A 15,870-nucleotide genomic window follows, 5' to 3' on the forward strand; every position below is an offset into this window, starting at 1 on the left:
AAACCATTAGCTACCGAGATAACTTTGATTACCCACGACATATCCCTCCCAATACAAGCCCTCATCGACTCTGGGTCAGCTGGCAACTCCGTCGCCGGCGCCCTCTGCCGCCAGCTCCACTTCAAGACCATACCCACGTCCTCAGTCTACCAGATCCACGCCGTAACCGGAAGACCCCCTTATCCAAAGGGCTGCCGGTCCTGTCACCATCAGCGTAGGAGTGCTGCATGAGGAACAACATCTGTTGGTTCTGGAGGGCTTGACTGCGGAGGTAATCTTAAGGCGCCCCTGGCTCGAACAACATAACTCCATTATTTCCTGGACCACCGGTGAGGTATTGCAGTGGGGTCGTTCCTGTTACCCAGACTGTTTCCCTCGCCTGCCTTCACCATCTCCTCCTCGCTCGAAGAAACTCCCTCCCTCCCATTTTCACCACCTCCATCGAGATCCTGTGAGAGAAACAGTCTGTGGATATTCCAATCTGCTACGCCTCCTACCAAGATGTGTTTTGCCCTAAGAGAGCCGCCAGATTGCCTCCGCACCGGCCATGGGACTGCACCATCGATCTCATACCGGGTGAACCAGTGCCCCGTGGGAAAATCTACCCTCTATCAATTCCCGAACAAATCCATGGAGGAGTACATAGAGGAGGCCTTGGCTCAAGGATACATCTGACCCTCCACCTCCCCGGCAGCATCCAGTTTCTTCTTTGTGGCCAAAAAGGACGGAGGCTTGCGGCCTTGTGTAGATTACTGTGGACTCAATCACATCACGGTCAAATTCCATTATCCGCTTCCCCTCGTCCCTGTAGCGTTGCAGCAACAGCTTTGCGGTGCCACTGTCTACACCAAGCTGGACCTCCATAGCGCTTACAACCTCATCCGGATACATGAGGGGGACAAGTGGAAAACTGGAGTACTGCTATCGGTGGCTCCAACCAGCTCTCCCTGACGCCGGGTGTTTGTTTCCGTGTCGCCGGCCTGTGAGGATCCAGACGCGGGGCTGTGTGCGGGGGAATCTCCGCCCGCTCAGTCATGCTGCTCAGCAGACTGTGCGCTGTAGGTCAGTACGTACAGCCCTGTTAAACACTCGTTCACTTACAAATAAGACCTTTATCCTGAACGATTTGATTTCCACTCACGATCTGGATTGTCTCATGCTCACGGAGACCTGGCTAAAACCAGGTGATAACAGCGCTTTCTCCTCCCTCCTCCCTCCCGGCTATTCTTTCCTGAGTACGCCGCGAGTATCCAGTCGTGGTGGACTTTCACCCTCCGAAATATAATAAAGATTTTATTCCGGAGTTCTCAGAGTTGCTTGCGGAATTACGGACACAATATGACCGTTTGCTGATTTGTGGCGATTTTAATATTCACGTTTGCTGCCCATCCAGTCAGTTGGCAAAGGAGTTTCAAAGCCTTTTGATCTCTTTTGACCTGACACAGTCAGTAAACACCCCCACGCATCAGCATGGACATACACTGGACCTGATAATCTCTCATGGACTGATTGTGTCCATCTCAGAAATAAGTGACATTTGCATTTCAGACCACCTCCCTGGTATAATTGAATTTAAAGTCCCTCTCCCTGCAGCCAAATCTCTCATTCCAGCCAGTCGCCGCCGCACTATCACATCCACCACAGCTGGAGAATTTGCTGCTGACTTCATGAACACCACTCTTTGTTCCCAGGACATCATGGTCTCTCCTCTGTGCCCAGAGGACTTCATCTACTCCTTCCATTACACCTGTTCAGAGATTTTTAACAGCATTGCTCCTTTCAGGTGCATATCTGTCAAAACCAAACCAGACCCCTGGCTTAATAATACCACCTGCGCCCTCAGGCGGCAGTCCAGACAGGCTGAGTGCAAGTGGAAGAAGGACAAGTTACATGTACAACTGGGTATATTGAGGGACAGTCTCACTGAGTATCAAAATGCTGTTAAAGCAGCTAAATGTCAGTATTTGTCAAATGTTATTTCCACCAGCTGTAATCGCCCGAGAGTGCTATTTAGTACAATCTGTTTGTCTGTTACTAATCCATCTAGGAATGTTCTGCAGCATATGACAAAGTCAACCTGTGATGATTTTCTCCATTATTTTGTTGACGAAGTAGAATCTGTTAAACAGAGCATTAACAATATGTCTAACAGTTTTGACTTATGCTCTTCTTATGTACTCTCTGTGTTTAATGTGTTTGAGCCAGTGTCACTGTCTCTCCTAGCTGAGGTGTTCCAGGGGTTGAGACCGACTAATTGTCCTATGGACATTATTCCTTCCAAGGTGCTTAAACAGGTTTTTAACACAGTGGGGCCATGTCTCCTCTCGTTCATAAACAGCTGCCTCAGCTCAGGTTCTGTACCAACTGCTTTCAAGCACGCTGTGATCAGTCCTCTTCTAAAAAAAAACAACCTTGATCCTGCTGTCCTGTCAAATTTTAGACCTGTGTTCCATTTGCCTTTCCTGTCCAAGGTTTTGGAAAAAATAGTCTTCATTCATTTAAAGTCTTTTCTGGAAAACAATCAAATGTTTGAAAAATTCCAGTCTGTCTTCAGAACACGACATAGCACCGAATCCGCTCTGCTGAAATTACAGAATGATATTCTCTTGTCCCTCGATGCAAAAAAGCCTGTGCTGCTGGTAATGTTGGCCCTTACTGCAGCGTTTGACACCGTGGACCATTCAGTCCTTCTGAGATGTCTGGCCCAACAGGTTGGCCTTCAGGGAACTGTGCTGCAGTGGTTTAGGTCACATTTAACAGATAGGACATTCTCTGTTATGATTGATGACCTTTCCTCCTCTTCAGCCCCTATGACCTCTGGTGTGCCACAGGGATCCATTTGATGACCTGTTCTATTTTCTCTGTACATGCTGCCTTTAAGTTCAATTATTTCAAGTCACAATGTGTCCTTCCATCTGTATGCAGATGACTTACATATCTATCTGCCGGTTGTCCCCAATTCTTCTGACAGTCTTGAATCCATAAACAGATGTTTAGATGACATCAAATTGTGGCTGTCTCAGAACTTTCTCTGTTTGAATGAGGACAAAACAGAATGTATTGTTTTTGGCACATCCAACCTGCCCAGCGTTTCAGCTCCTGGTCTTGTTGCGTTGACCCCCCATTTTAACCACGTTGTGAAAAATTTGGGAAATTAGACAGCAGTCTAAAATTTGATAAGCAAATTGATTCTGTGGTCAGGGCAAGCTTCTTCCAGCTCCGCCTCCTGGCAAAGGTTAAACCCTTCTTGAGCTGTTGTGACTTGGAGAAAGCTATCCATGCTTTTGTTAGTTCCCGCATAGACTACTGTAATGCGCTCTATGTGGGAGTTAACGAAGCTGGTCTTCACCGTTTGCAGCTTGTGCAAAATTCTGCGGCCCGCCTGCTCTCTAACAGTCGGAAACGCGAGCACATCACACCTGTTCTATACTCCCTGCACTGGCTCCCTGTCCAGTTCATAATTCATTTTAAAATTTTGACATTTGTTTTTAATGCAGTCAATGGCCTTGCACCTTCCTATTTGTGTGAGATTTTGAGCCCTCACCGACCCGGCAGAGCTCTACGATCTGCTGGACAACATCTGCTGGAGATCCCCGGTCCCGGTGCAAACAGTGGGGCGACCGTTCGAAACTCTGGAACTCTCTGGCCATTGACTTACGTTCCATCACTGACCTGCCTTTATTCAAAGCCAAACTTAAAACCCACTTATTTAGAATAGCTTTTAACACTTAGTGGCCCTGTGACACTTCTCTTTATCTTAATGTTGTAATGTGCTCTGCTGACCTAGTTGTACTTTTATTATTATTTGTTATTATCATTATTATTTTTTATCTTGTTTTTAATGTTGTACAGCACTTTGGTTCATCTTCGGTTGTTGGAAGGTGCTATAGAAATAAAGTTTGATTGATTGATTGAAATGTGGCATATACCAAGGAGATGCTCTTTCCCCACTACTGTTCTGCATAGGTCTGAACCCCCTCAGCCAAATAATCAACAAGACTGGCTATGGATACCGACTCAGGAATGGGGCCACCATCAGTCACCTCCTATACATGCTACACGCTAAGAGCGAGCGGGACATCGACTCACTGATCCACACCACCAGGATGTACAGCTCTGACATTGGGATGTCATTCTTGAGAAGTGCAGTCGAATGGTGACAAAGAGAGAGGAAGGTAGTCCACACAGAGGGGTCTCACTCCCAGAAGGAACAATAGCAGACATTGAGGATGGGTACAAGTACCTTGGAATACCACAGGCAAATGGCAGCCTCAGGAGGTAACAAGGAAAACAGCAACTGCCAAATACCTTCTGCCAGTGTCCTAAGAAGTCAGCTCAATGGCAAGAACAAAGCCCAGGCAATAAACAGCTGCCCTGCCAGTGATCAGGAATAATAAGAAAGGAAGAGATACAGACCACAGACGTTAAGACACAAAAGCTCCTCACCATGCATTGAGGGGTCCATCCCAAATCCAGCACCCTGAGACTGCAGCAACAACAGCAGAGGAAAGCCGTTGTGGTTGACGTGGTAATACCAAGTGATGGTAACATCAGGAAAAAGGAACATGGGTTTATATATATATATATATATATATATATATAAAAAACTTTGTCCTTCACCCTCTGCTGGTGGTCTCATCCTTCGAGCTTGGGTCCTCTACCAGAGGCCTGGGAGCTTGAGGGTTCTGCGCAGTATCTTTGCTGTTCCTAGTACTGCACTCTTCTGGACCGAGATGTCTGGTGTTCTTCCAGGGATCTGCTGTAGCCACTCCTCCAGTTTGGGGGTCACTGCCCCGAGTGCTCCAATGACCACGGGCACCACTGCTGCCTTCACCTTCCAGGCCTTCTCCAGCTCTTCTCTGAGCCCTTGGTACTTCTCTAGTTTCTCATGTTCCTTTTTCCTGATGTTGCCATCACTTGGTATTGCCACGTCAACCACAACGGCTTTCCTCTGCTGTTTGTCCACCACGATGTCAGGCTGGTTTGCCATTACCATTCTGTCAGTCTGAATCTGGAAGTCCCACAGGATCTTGGCTCGGTCATTCTCTACCACCTTTGGAGGTGTTTCCCACTTTGACCTCGGGGTTTCCAGTCCATACTCAGTGCAGATGTTCCTGTACACTATGCCAGTCACTTGGTTATGGCGCTCCATGTATGCTTTTCCTGCCAGCATCTTACACCCTGCAGTTATGTGCTGGATTGTCTCAGGGGCCTCTTTGCACAGCCTACACCTTGGGTCTTGTCTGGTGTGGTAGATCTGGGCCTCTATTGCTCTGGTGCTCAGGGCCTGCTCCTGTGCAGCCATGATGAGTACCTCTGTGCTGTCCTTCAATCCAGCCCGCTCTAGCCATTGGTAGGATTTCTTGATATCAGCCACTTCAGTTATGTTCCAGTAGTACATCCCATGTAGGGGTTTGTCCAGCGCCGCCGCTCCCACCACGCGCATCACGCACTGTGCGTAGGGCACCAAGTGCTGAGGGGGCACCAAAAATAGCCTAATGAAATTTTTTTTTTTAAATGCCGGTATTATTTCATTAGCCTATAGAAATTTTAGGCACATTTTAGCCATGTATATGTAACAAAAAAGGGGGAACAAGAAAGATATTTAATAAGTGCTCTAGTCTAGCCCCCCCCGTGCCGGATGGTCCGTTCCGGTTGTTCGCGCGGGCGCCTGCCTGACGCAGTTTGACAGATTTGAGCATGGCTCCCGCCCGTGCCCGTGCATCACTTTCAGGTAAGTCCATGTTTAATCATTCATAAATACGGGAAATGTGCTGCATGTGCGTGCTGCTGCTAATCGTAATGCGCCTCGAACTTGCTGACGTTAATGTTAGCATTAGCAAACTATGTTATTATAACTTACAACTTCGGTGCAAGCTAAATTGAGATTTTACTGTTGAACATTACATATTTTAAAAATAACTGACCTGACGCCAGCTAGCTGTTACTCTTTTTTTTTTACTATCTTTCTTTAGATATTGAGCAGTAGTTTATGGTTTATTTTGACGTGACGGTGGTTAATACTTTCTCAGTAACGTTAACAGTTAGCGGTCAGTGCAGTGCACATGGTAGGCTAACAATTCCTGTTATATATATACTGTATATATATATAAAATATAAAATGTCATTATGAATTATATAAAGCAAACATTACTGTTGATTTGTGTGCATTATTGCACCTCATTCTATTATGCTTTATATTAGATTAGATTTAGATTTACATTTATTTATTCATTTAGCAGGTGCTTTTATCTAAAGCGACTTACAAATGAGAACAATAGAAGCAGTTAAACTAACAGTAGGACAACAATATGCAAGTGCTATGCCTATGACCCTTCTCAGTTTAATCTAACGCAGAATTTTTTATTTTTAATAATAGATAAATAAGGAATAAAGGGGGAGAACTCCTTGGCTGCCATGCTTTCAGTTATAAATGTTTATAATATTTTTCTGGTATAAGATTCTTTGAATATTTTGTCTCTTTCTATACTGATCCTTTTTCTTCGTATTTCTAAATTATTGCAGGGGCAATGCTAAGATACATATGAGGAGGAGCACAAGGCTAAGAGGAAGATACAGATGACGAGCAGGAGGAGCAGCCATGTACAAGCAGTTCAGGCACACATCAACCCCAGCCGGACAGCAGGTCTGTAGACTCCACAATAGGACCAAGCCCTGATCAACCACCCTCATCCAGCAGTTTAGGGACAGATACACAACAGATAACCACCACCTCTGAAAGCACAAGTCCTGTCATTGAGAGTCCATCAGCAGGTGACAATGTAGAGACCTGTGTGCCCCTTCCAACTGATCCTGCTTTTTGGCCAAAGCGACAAAGTGACATTGAATTTGCAAAAAAAAAAAAGTCTGGATTATTTTGATAATTTTTTTATTTTGCTATTCTGTTTACTGTTTACAAAGTCAGCAAAGCTGTGAAGATTTTACTTTCTCTTTTTAGTGTTCTTAAGTTTTATACTGTGATGCTGCTATTGTGTGTTATTGGTATTGAGTTATGTTTGGTAATAAAAAGTTAAACTGGCAAAAACAAACGTTTTTTTTTTTCTCGGGGTCGGTGTGGGGGGCATCATAAAGGAATTATGCTTAGGGCACCAAAATGGCTAGCAGCGGCACTGGGTTTGTCCTCCCATGATGGTCCCTCCTCCAGCAAGTCTTCCTCTGTTCCCCATTGCCTGAGACATTCCCTGAGCACGTCATCTGTTGGGGCCTTATCTTGGATGTACTTGTGGATCTTGGATGTTTCATCCTGGATAGTGGCTCTCACACTCACTAGTCCACGGCCGCCTTCCTTACGGCTAGCGAAGAGTCTCAGGGTGCTGGATTTGGGATGGAACCCTCCATGCATGGTGAGGAGCTTTCGCGTCTTAACGTCTGTGGTCTGTACCTCTTCCTTTGGTCACCTTATTATTCCCGCAGGGTATCTGATCACTGGCAGGGCGTAGCTGTTTATTGCCTGGGCCTTGTTCTTGCCATTGAGCTGACTTCTTAGGACTTGCCTTACTCGTTGGAGGTATTTGGCCGTTGCTGTTTTCCTTGTTACCTCTTCGAGGTTGCCATTTGCCTGTGGTATTCCAAGGTACTTGTAACCATCCTCAATGTCTACTATTGTTCCTTCTGGGAGTGAGACCCCTTCTGTGTGGACTACCTTCCCTCTCTTTGTCACCATTCGACTGCACTTCTCAAGCCCGAATGACATCCCAATGTCAGAGCTGTAGATCCTGGTGGTGTGGATCAGTGAGTCGATGTCCCGCTCGCTCTTAGCTTATAGCTTGATGTCATCCATGTATAGGAGGTGACTGATGGTATCCATAGCCAGTCTTGCTGATTATTTGGCTGAGGGGGTTCAGACCTATGCAGAACAGCAGTGGGAACAGAGCATCTCCTTGGTATATGCCACATTTGATGGATACTTGTGCAAGTGGCTTGCCATTGGCCTCCAGGGTGGTTTTCCACAGCCTCATCGAGTTTGCAATGAAGTCTCTCAGAGTCCTGTTGATGTTGTACATCTCCAAGCATTCAGTGATCCATGTGTGCGGCATTGAGTCATATGCTTTCTTGTAATCAATCCAGGCAGTGCACAGGTTGGTGTGTCGGGCTCTGCAGTCTTGGGTGACTGTTCTGTCAACCAGGAGTTGGTGTTTGGCTCCTCTGGTTCCTTTGCCAATGCCCTTCTGTGCTTTGCTCATGTATTGATCCATGTGTCCACTTATCTTAGCCGCGATGATGCCTGACATGAGCTTCCATGTTGTGGAGAGACAGGTTATTTGCCGATAGTTGGATGGGACTGTACCCTTTGCAGGATCCTTCAGGATCAGGATTGTGCGCCCTTCAGTAAGCCATTCAGGGTGCGTCCCATCTCTTAGCAGCTGGTTCATTTGTGCTGCTAGGCGCTCATGGAGTGCAGTGAGCTTCTTTAGCCAGTAGGCGTGGATCCTGTCAGGGCCCAGTGCTGTCCAGTTCCTCATACCTGAGACTCTTTCTTGGATGTCTGCCGCTGTGATGGTGACTGGATTCTGTTCAGGGAGGTTTCTGTGGTCCTTTCTCAGAGCCACCAGCCACTGTGCATCGCTGTTGTGTGATGCCTCCCTCTCCCATATACTTTTCCAGTACTGCTCCGTTTCCAGCCTTGGTGGGTCTGCTCTGCTGTTATTACCCTTCCATTGAGTGTACACTTTCGCAGGTTGAGTTGCAAACAGCCGGTTTATTCTTCTGGCTTCATTATCTCTCGTGTATCTCTTTAGGCGGCTGGCCAAGGCTTGGAGCCTTTGTTTGGCAGTTTCGAGTGCTTCAGGTATGGGCATCTGGTTGTACTTCTTGGGTACTTGCTTTCTCATTGTACCTCTCTCAGCCTCTGTCAGTTGGCTCATATCTCTCCGGGCCTCCTTGATTTTTGCCTCCAACCTTCGTTTCCATGGTGGGTACTGTCTCTCATGGCTCCCATGGTTGGTACTGTCTCTCATGGCTCCCATGGTTGCTCTTGTATATATATGTGTGTATGTATATATATGTGTGTATGTGTGTGTATGTGTATATTAGGGCTGGGCAAGTTAACGCGCTTTTATCGCGTTAACGCATTAAATAATTAACGGCGACAATTAGTTTATCGCGTGTTAACGTACTTTTTATTTTGAAAGTCCGTTGCTCACTGCGTTTGAATACACATAGATAGACTGTAATAATACAACCGAATACAACACAAACCATGGCTCACGGGAGGGGTGGGATGTTTATCAGTAGGCTGCTGGCTGCTTGGGATGAGCGTCATCACGCGTCTCAACCAATGAAAGCATTTGTTGTGTGCCTAAGAGCTACAGCGCGAAACAGAAAATATCTGGTGCGGACAGAAAAATGGAAAAAGGTACCGAAATCTTAAATGGACATTTTTATTTTAAACCTCTTCCACACGGTGGAGTTGATAGAACTAAAGCTATTTGTAACCACTGCAAAGCTGAATTGTCTTATCATCGGAGTACTTGAGTCTGAAGTATCACTTAAATGCAATGCACAGCGTTGATGCCAGCAAATCACCCACCCAAACAAACAGTGGAGGAAGGCTTCGGCAGACTACATTGGATGCAGCATGTGGGAGAACTATAGATAAACAAAAGAAAGACAAGCTAACAAATGCCATTGCAAAGTGGGTAGCTACAAACTGCAGGCCGATTAGCATTGTGGAAGATGTCGGTCTGAAGAATGTTATTAGAATCGCAACGAATGACTGCACGTATGAGCCTCCGCCAAGACGCACCATCGCAAGAAAAATACATGAACTGTATGAAAAGGAGAGGACTATAAAGGCGACAGCGTTACAACGTGCACCAACTGTTGCCCTCACCGGAGACTACTGGACATCGCTGGGTAACCATAATTACCTCGGAGTTACAGCGCATTACATTGATGAACAATGGGAACTGCATTCACATGCTATGACTTTAATGAAGACACAAGAGAGACATTTTGCTGAAACGTGCGCTGAACATTTTATTCATGTTGCACAGCAGTGGGACGTTTCAAATAAAGTCAGCACACTTAGCACAGATAGTGCAAGAAATATGATCGCTGCTGCGAGACATCTGCCTTTTGAACACGTCCCCTGCTTCGCGCACAGTCTCCAGCGTTCTGTCACAGTATCTCTGCACAACAGCGCGTTTGACAATGTCCTGGCCAAATGCAGAAAGGTTGTGGGCCATTTTAAGCACAGTCCAGCGAGTGCTGCAGAATTAGAACAAAAACAAATTGAACTTGGACAAAAGAAGGAGTCGCTTATACAAGACATTCCAACCAGATGGAATTCGACTCTGGACATGATAAAAAGTGTCCGCAGAAACGAACAGCCAGTGAGGGATGTCCTCACCACACACAACACGAAAATTGCCATGCCAACAACAGCTGAAATGGACAAACTGCAGAGGTTGGAAATGCTACTGGAGCCCTGCAGGTATATTTTACGTCATATATTTCTCACTGTCTTGTCTGAGTGCATGTGAGAGAGAAATAATGTGTCTGTATGTGTGTGTAACCATGAATATGAGGACCTTTTTTGTGTGTATAAGTGAATGCAAAACATTTGAGTGAAATGGGTTTGATTTTTTACAGGTATGTGACTGAACTTCTGGGTGGAGAAAAATATGTTTCATGCTCTGTGGTTCTGCCTGCTTTTTGCCATCTCTCTCGGGTGATGGAGAGCTCAGATGATGACCCTGCCTATGTGGTCAAATTCAAGTCTACATTCAGAACAGACCTGGAGACACGCAAGGAAAATGCCAACATTGCATATCTGAAGATTGCAACCGCATTGGACCCGAGATTCAAAGACCTCAAGTGTATACCCAGAGCTGAGAGAGGTGAGGTGTGGGCCTCAGTCACTAACTTACTCAAGGAACAGAGGGTTGTTGCAGAGGAACCTGTGGAAGCAACAACATCAAAACCATCAAAGAGAAAGTTTGCCCTATTGGCTGCTTCATCAGAGTATGATTCTGAACACGAGGAAGACTCAATTGAGAACGGTGTGCGTCGATACAGAGCAGAGCCCACCATCAGTACAGAGGCCTGTCCATTACAGTGGTGGTCCAAACATGCAGGCTCACACAGCAGGCTGGCCTCAATTGCACAGAAGTACTTGGCCACACCTGCAACATCCGTACCCTGTGAAAGGTTGTTTTCTCTTGCTGGTCATATTGTACAGAAGAAGAGAGTTTCTTTATCATCTGAAAATGTGAATGACCTTGTGTGTCTTAGCAACTGGCTTGGTGCAGATGAGTAAGTAAATGTAAAGTTGGAAGAATGGATAAATGCAGTTAATTTTGTCCATTCAACCTGCATCACTGAAAGTTTTTTTTTTTTGGACTGAGATTCTCAGTCTCTTAAAGGAGATTGATGTTGTTGCTCGGAGGGGGGCCAGTTATAATGTTATGATCGAGGTTCTGGACATAATTTTATTTTTTTTTTCAAACTAAACAAAATGTTAATGTTTTATTTAATAAAACATTAATGTTTTAATGTTTTATTTATACGTTAATGTTATATTTAATTTGATTACATTAATGTTTAAGTTAAGATTTACAAGAAATGTTAACTGCTACTAACTTTTAACTGCTGTAAAAAAGCATTTTATTTGTTTAAAGTTTTGACAAACCAAATGTTATTGCACTTTTGTTCATACAGCAGTACTTTGAAAGAATAAAATTACGCAATACACTACTTTTGATTTCATTATTGAATTTTGCTCATGCTGCGATTAATCGCAATTAATCACAGAAAATCATGCGATTAATCGCGATTAAAATATTTAATCGTTGCCCAGCACTGTAAATCAAGGTTTAATTCATGCTCATTCATAAATATAGATTGTTTATGATAAGGTTTGTTTAGTGTGTGTATAGGGCGACTGTGGCTTAGTGGTAGAGTGGGTTGTACACCAATCGGAAGGTCAGCAATTCGATCCCAGCTTCCCCCAGCCTACATGTCGAAGTGTCCTTGGGCAAGACACTGAACCCCAAATTGCTCCCGAGGGCTGTGCCTTCGGTGTGTGTGAATGATTAATTTGTTTCTTTGTACTGATGAGCAGTTCTGCCATGAGTGTGTGAATGCGATATGTAGTGTGTAAAGCGCTTTGAATGGTCAGAAGACAAGAAAGGCGCTATACAAGTACAGTCCATTTAACCTTGGTTTATAACTTACAGGTAGCCTATATACACATTCAACAACAAACTAGCCAGACTGGTAGTTCCAACTTATCCAGTATAAAGATTAAAGTTAGCATTAGCGGCTATGCTAGTGCTCGTGGCTAATATTAGCTAGCCAACAATAAGGGCTTAACTATGCTGCACAAATATTTCACCCTTCCATCCATGTTTAAATTCTGTATGAGTTAGAAACCACTTTTACTGTAATTTTAAAACACCAAACCTGTATTTCTACTGTTCAAAACAGTTAGGGCTCACTGCTACTTACCAGAAAAGACTCGAGTTTTCTACGAAAACCAATGATCTATATGGGCATTCCAGTCATGTTAGACAGGAACACCCCACCACGGCTGCAATCAAACCCGTCTTATGTATTTCCAGCTGGGAGATGTGCAAGTTCGCTATGTTACACAAGCTCTTTTAGCTTTTTTAGTCTAATAAATAAACAAAGTAAACTTATAAAATGTCAAAAAAGGAAATATTCTTACACCTATTTTCCTTGTCAAACTGAAAAATACATCCGTACACCTTCTGAATTCTGAATGCTTATAGTTTCTCTTTTCATCGAAAAGAGAAACACACTTTATTCAAACTCCGACAGAAACAAAATAAAACTCACCAAAACCATCTTGGTTAGTCTTTAAACTGTTTAAAATAATCACCTCTGGTTTGGTCGAAATAAATCCTTAATCCACCGAGTCAGATGTGAAATATATTCTGGCTATACACGCTGTCGCTGTTCTGATGCCCGACCTTCCTCTCAGTCCTCTGCCGCCTGACGCCTCTCCTGTCCCCGCTTAAACTGTTTAAAATCACCAACTCTGGTTTGGTTGAAATAAATCCTTAATCCACCGAGTCATATGTGTTTATTTGGACCCTGATTATATGACCTCATACCCAACATAACACTCTCAACAAATTGGTCTGGTGCAACTGTGACAAAGTTTGGCAAGGAAGATTAACATATTTCCTAATTTGTAGATATGTTTTTTATTTTAAAAGGCATTGCATAAGTCCCCCCAGATTTAAGCATTTAGCCTCAGATTTGTCCACTTAACAAATGTATTATCTGAAGTAGATATGTAAAAAATGTGATGTTTGATACATACATTGTGAAGAGACATGCTTAGACATGATTTTACAGTGTACTGACATTCAGCATATACAAAGTCAGATCATTACTTAATACTCTAGTTTGTTTGCCCAGTATCATAATAATACAATGCAAAGTGTAATGTGCCAGGGTTTTTTAAAGGAGTTATATCACTTTGCTGGAGGGTAAGTTAATGTATGTGTGTGTTTGTGTTTGCACATGCATTGGGGTTGTGTCCAATAGGTGGAGCAGGTGAGCCAGCTGTCAGCACTGACTGAGGCGGCAATAGAGTACCACCAACAGTCGTGTGAAATCCTGGAGGAGCTTAGCAGAAAGCTGCAGAATAGGTAAGGAACGTGCTTTGTTGTACTTGAGGCCACAGTTCATTTTGCTGTCAGTAATTACTTGACAACGTTCATCCATGGGAGAATCACAGTCTTACTCTGGTTCTGCCATTCAAAAAGTAATTTCACTGAGAGTGGTTGTGACATTGAAATCATAAATGCCAGTGGTGACAGCAGGCCTGTGAGCAGTATATTTAGAAACTAAAGTCTCTATTTACTTGATTTAATGTGCTGAATGTGGTACAGGTTCATGACACTGGCTCACAGCATGTGACCTACATGAGCTTTGTCATGTTGGAAGCATAATGGAGACATACTGACATCCACAGTGACAATGTGTTGGTTTTTTTTTTGGGGGGGGGGTTCAACATGCAGGATTAGCCTGAGAGCAGTCATGAAGAGTGCTTGGTATCGTACTAAATGTCTTGATACCATGGCCAATGGGATACCTGCGTTTCAGTACCAATACCCATATGATACTTTCCCCCCATACTATACTCCAGACTTGACTTTACTGAGTACAAACATGATTTTTTTTCCCAAAAAGCTTTTTGTTTATCATTTAAAAAACAAGCCAAACTTGTCAAATGTGTCTGTATTTATTTAAAAAAAAACATTTTTATTTTACAATTGGTTACATGCATTTCTTAATACTGAGTTCACTTTTTCAAAACTCTTCACACAGTCAGCAAAGCAGCAGTCAATGTGGACTAAACTGTGGGGATTCAGTGACCACATCTAGTCCATTTTGCACATGTTTACATACTATTGTCTAGACAAACAACCATACAAAAATTTACAATTACAGTATAAAACTAAAATTGGGATTTAAATCAGGAAATGTCTGTCTAAGAATAAAGGTGGGGCTTAAAAATAATGATCTGTGTCCCTCTACCAGCCATCTCAACTACTGATATCATGAAGCTCATCACAGTTTAACAGAAGTTTTAGTAAAATTTCTGTTGACCACTGATCCATCAGTCTCCAGACAAACTGACATTTACCTTCAGCTGCTGTCACAAATCTGAGAAACACTCACGCCAGCAGCTAAAAATAAAGAAATGGGTCCACTACTTAATCTTAGAATTGAATTTAATCAAGCAAGCCTAAATCTGCCAATTATTATTGATTATCCAAAATGTATTTCATGAAGGCAGCAGGAGATGTGTTATATTATTCAGCAGGTCTGCTTGAAAAACACTATGAACAAGTAATGAACCATTAAAAAAACAAAACAACAGAGAAATGTTCACTTAATTTATCATATCAGACCCTGCATAATATTTCTATAATACCCTTATTGGAATCTAGGTTTAGTGATTTTACAGTGAGCTCCTCAACTTTACATTCTTTTACGTATCGTAGAAAAGGTTTCAGTCGTAGTCATCTGGACACTGTTTTCAGAATCAAGACGTTTCGGCTCCCATCCGGAATTCGGAAAAAATTCTCAATAGTGAAATATTGACTACGACTGAAACCTTTTCTACGATATAACACTCTTGGACGAATTAGGTACTACACCGTCTTATTCTTTATGTAGCCTAATTTCTAACTACACTTTAGTATTTTGAAATATTCCTATGATGTTTCTCTGTCATCAGTTTTATTTTTAATTTATCATATTGGTGACTCAACAGTGATTTTATTATGTTTTTCTATTATGTCAGCCAGACTATCAGAACACACACTGCCACAGAGTTTTTGGCTGTTACCGCCAGTTTACTGTTGTGAAAATAGAGGCCTAAGATTAAGAATAAGGGCCCTATTTTAAACGTGAAAGTGTAAAGTGGTAGGTCTTCGGTGCACTGACAGTGGGTGTCTCTAAACTCACCTGCTATTTTGGTTCATGTAGGGCAGCAGCGCAAAGTGCAAGAGGGCTGAGTGAAGGTGAATATATACATATATACGGAGGGTGTGGTGATTAATAAATACTCTCAGCCAGTGGCATCACTGGTCTCTTTGCTCTGAAACAGCTGTGCCAATCATAGTGACACATGACAACAACAGCTCAACAAATGGAAAGACGCTTCTTCAATCATATTTTTTTCTGGATGGTGCAGAGCAGCACAACGTGAACACACAGCACCACAAATCTGCAGCTAAAGGCAGATGGTGTGGGATGTTTTTTAAGTTGTTGTTAGTTAATTATTAATATGATGAAAAAAACTAATTGCCAAATACATTTAAAATGTATTGCAGTGGTGGTGAAGTCATTAACACTTATGTTGCA

At 43.3% G+C, this 15,870-nt stretch overlaps 2 protein-coding genes and 1 long non-coding RNA gene across 9 annotated transcripts in view; all 3 read left to right on the forward strand.

Moving 5' to 3' along the window:
- The window catches only part of sh3gl3a (SH3-domain GRB2-like 3a), an 87,070-nt gene that overhangs the window by 59,150 nt on the left and 12,050 nt on the right, over positions 1 to 15,870 (forward strand). For all 7 annotated transcript variants that reach the window (XM_044188872.1, XM_044188880.1, XM_044188863.1 and 4 more), the window contains one exon: positions 13,540 to 13,643. In XM_044188872.1, the coding sequence (XP_044044807.1) occupies positions 13,540 to 13,643 (104 nt within the window). The remainder of the gene's footprint in view (positions 1 to 13,539; positions 13,644 to 15,870) is intronic.
- Positions 5,532 to 7,045, forward strand: LOC122872883. The gene is made up of 2 exons (XR_006377322.1): positions 5,532 to 6,068; positions 6,526 to 7,045. It is a non-coding gene; the product is annotated as an uncharacterized LOC122872883 (long non-coding RNA).
- Positions 9,500 to 11,993, forward strand: LOC122872831 (E3 SUMO-protein ligase ZBED1-like). The gene is made up of 2 exons (XM_044188831.1): positions 9,500 to 10,456; positions 10,615 to 11,993. Exons 1-2 carry the CDS (start codon positions 9,519 to 9,521, stop codon positions 11,279 to 11,281), a joined length of 1,605 nt encoding a protein of 534 aa, XP_044044766.1. The 5' UTR covers positions 9,500 to 9,518; the 3' UTR covers positions 11,282 to 11,993.

Source organism: Siniperca chuatsi, linkage group LG1 (assembly GCF_020085105.1).
Source record: "Siniperca chuatsi isolate FFG_IHB_CAS linkage group LG1, ASM2008510v1, whole genome shotgun sequence".
Taxonomy (NCBI): Eukaryota; Metazoa; Chordata; class Actinopteri; order Centrarchiformes; family Sinipercidae; genus Siniperca; species Siniperca chuatsi.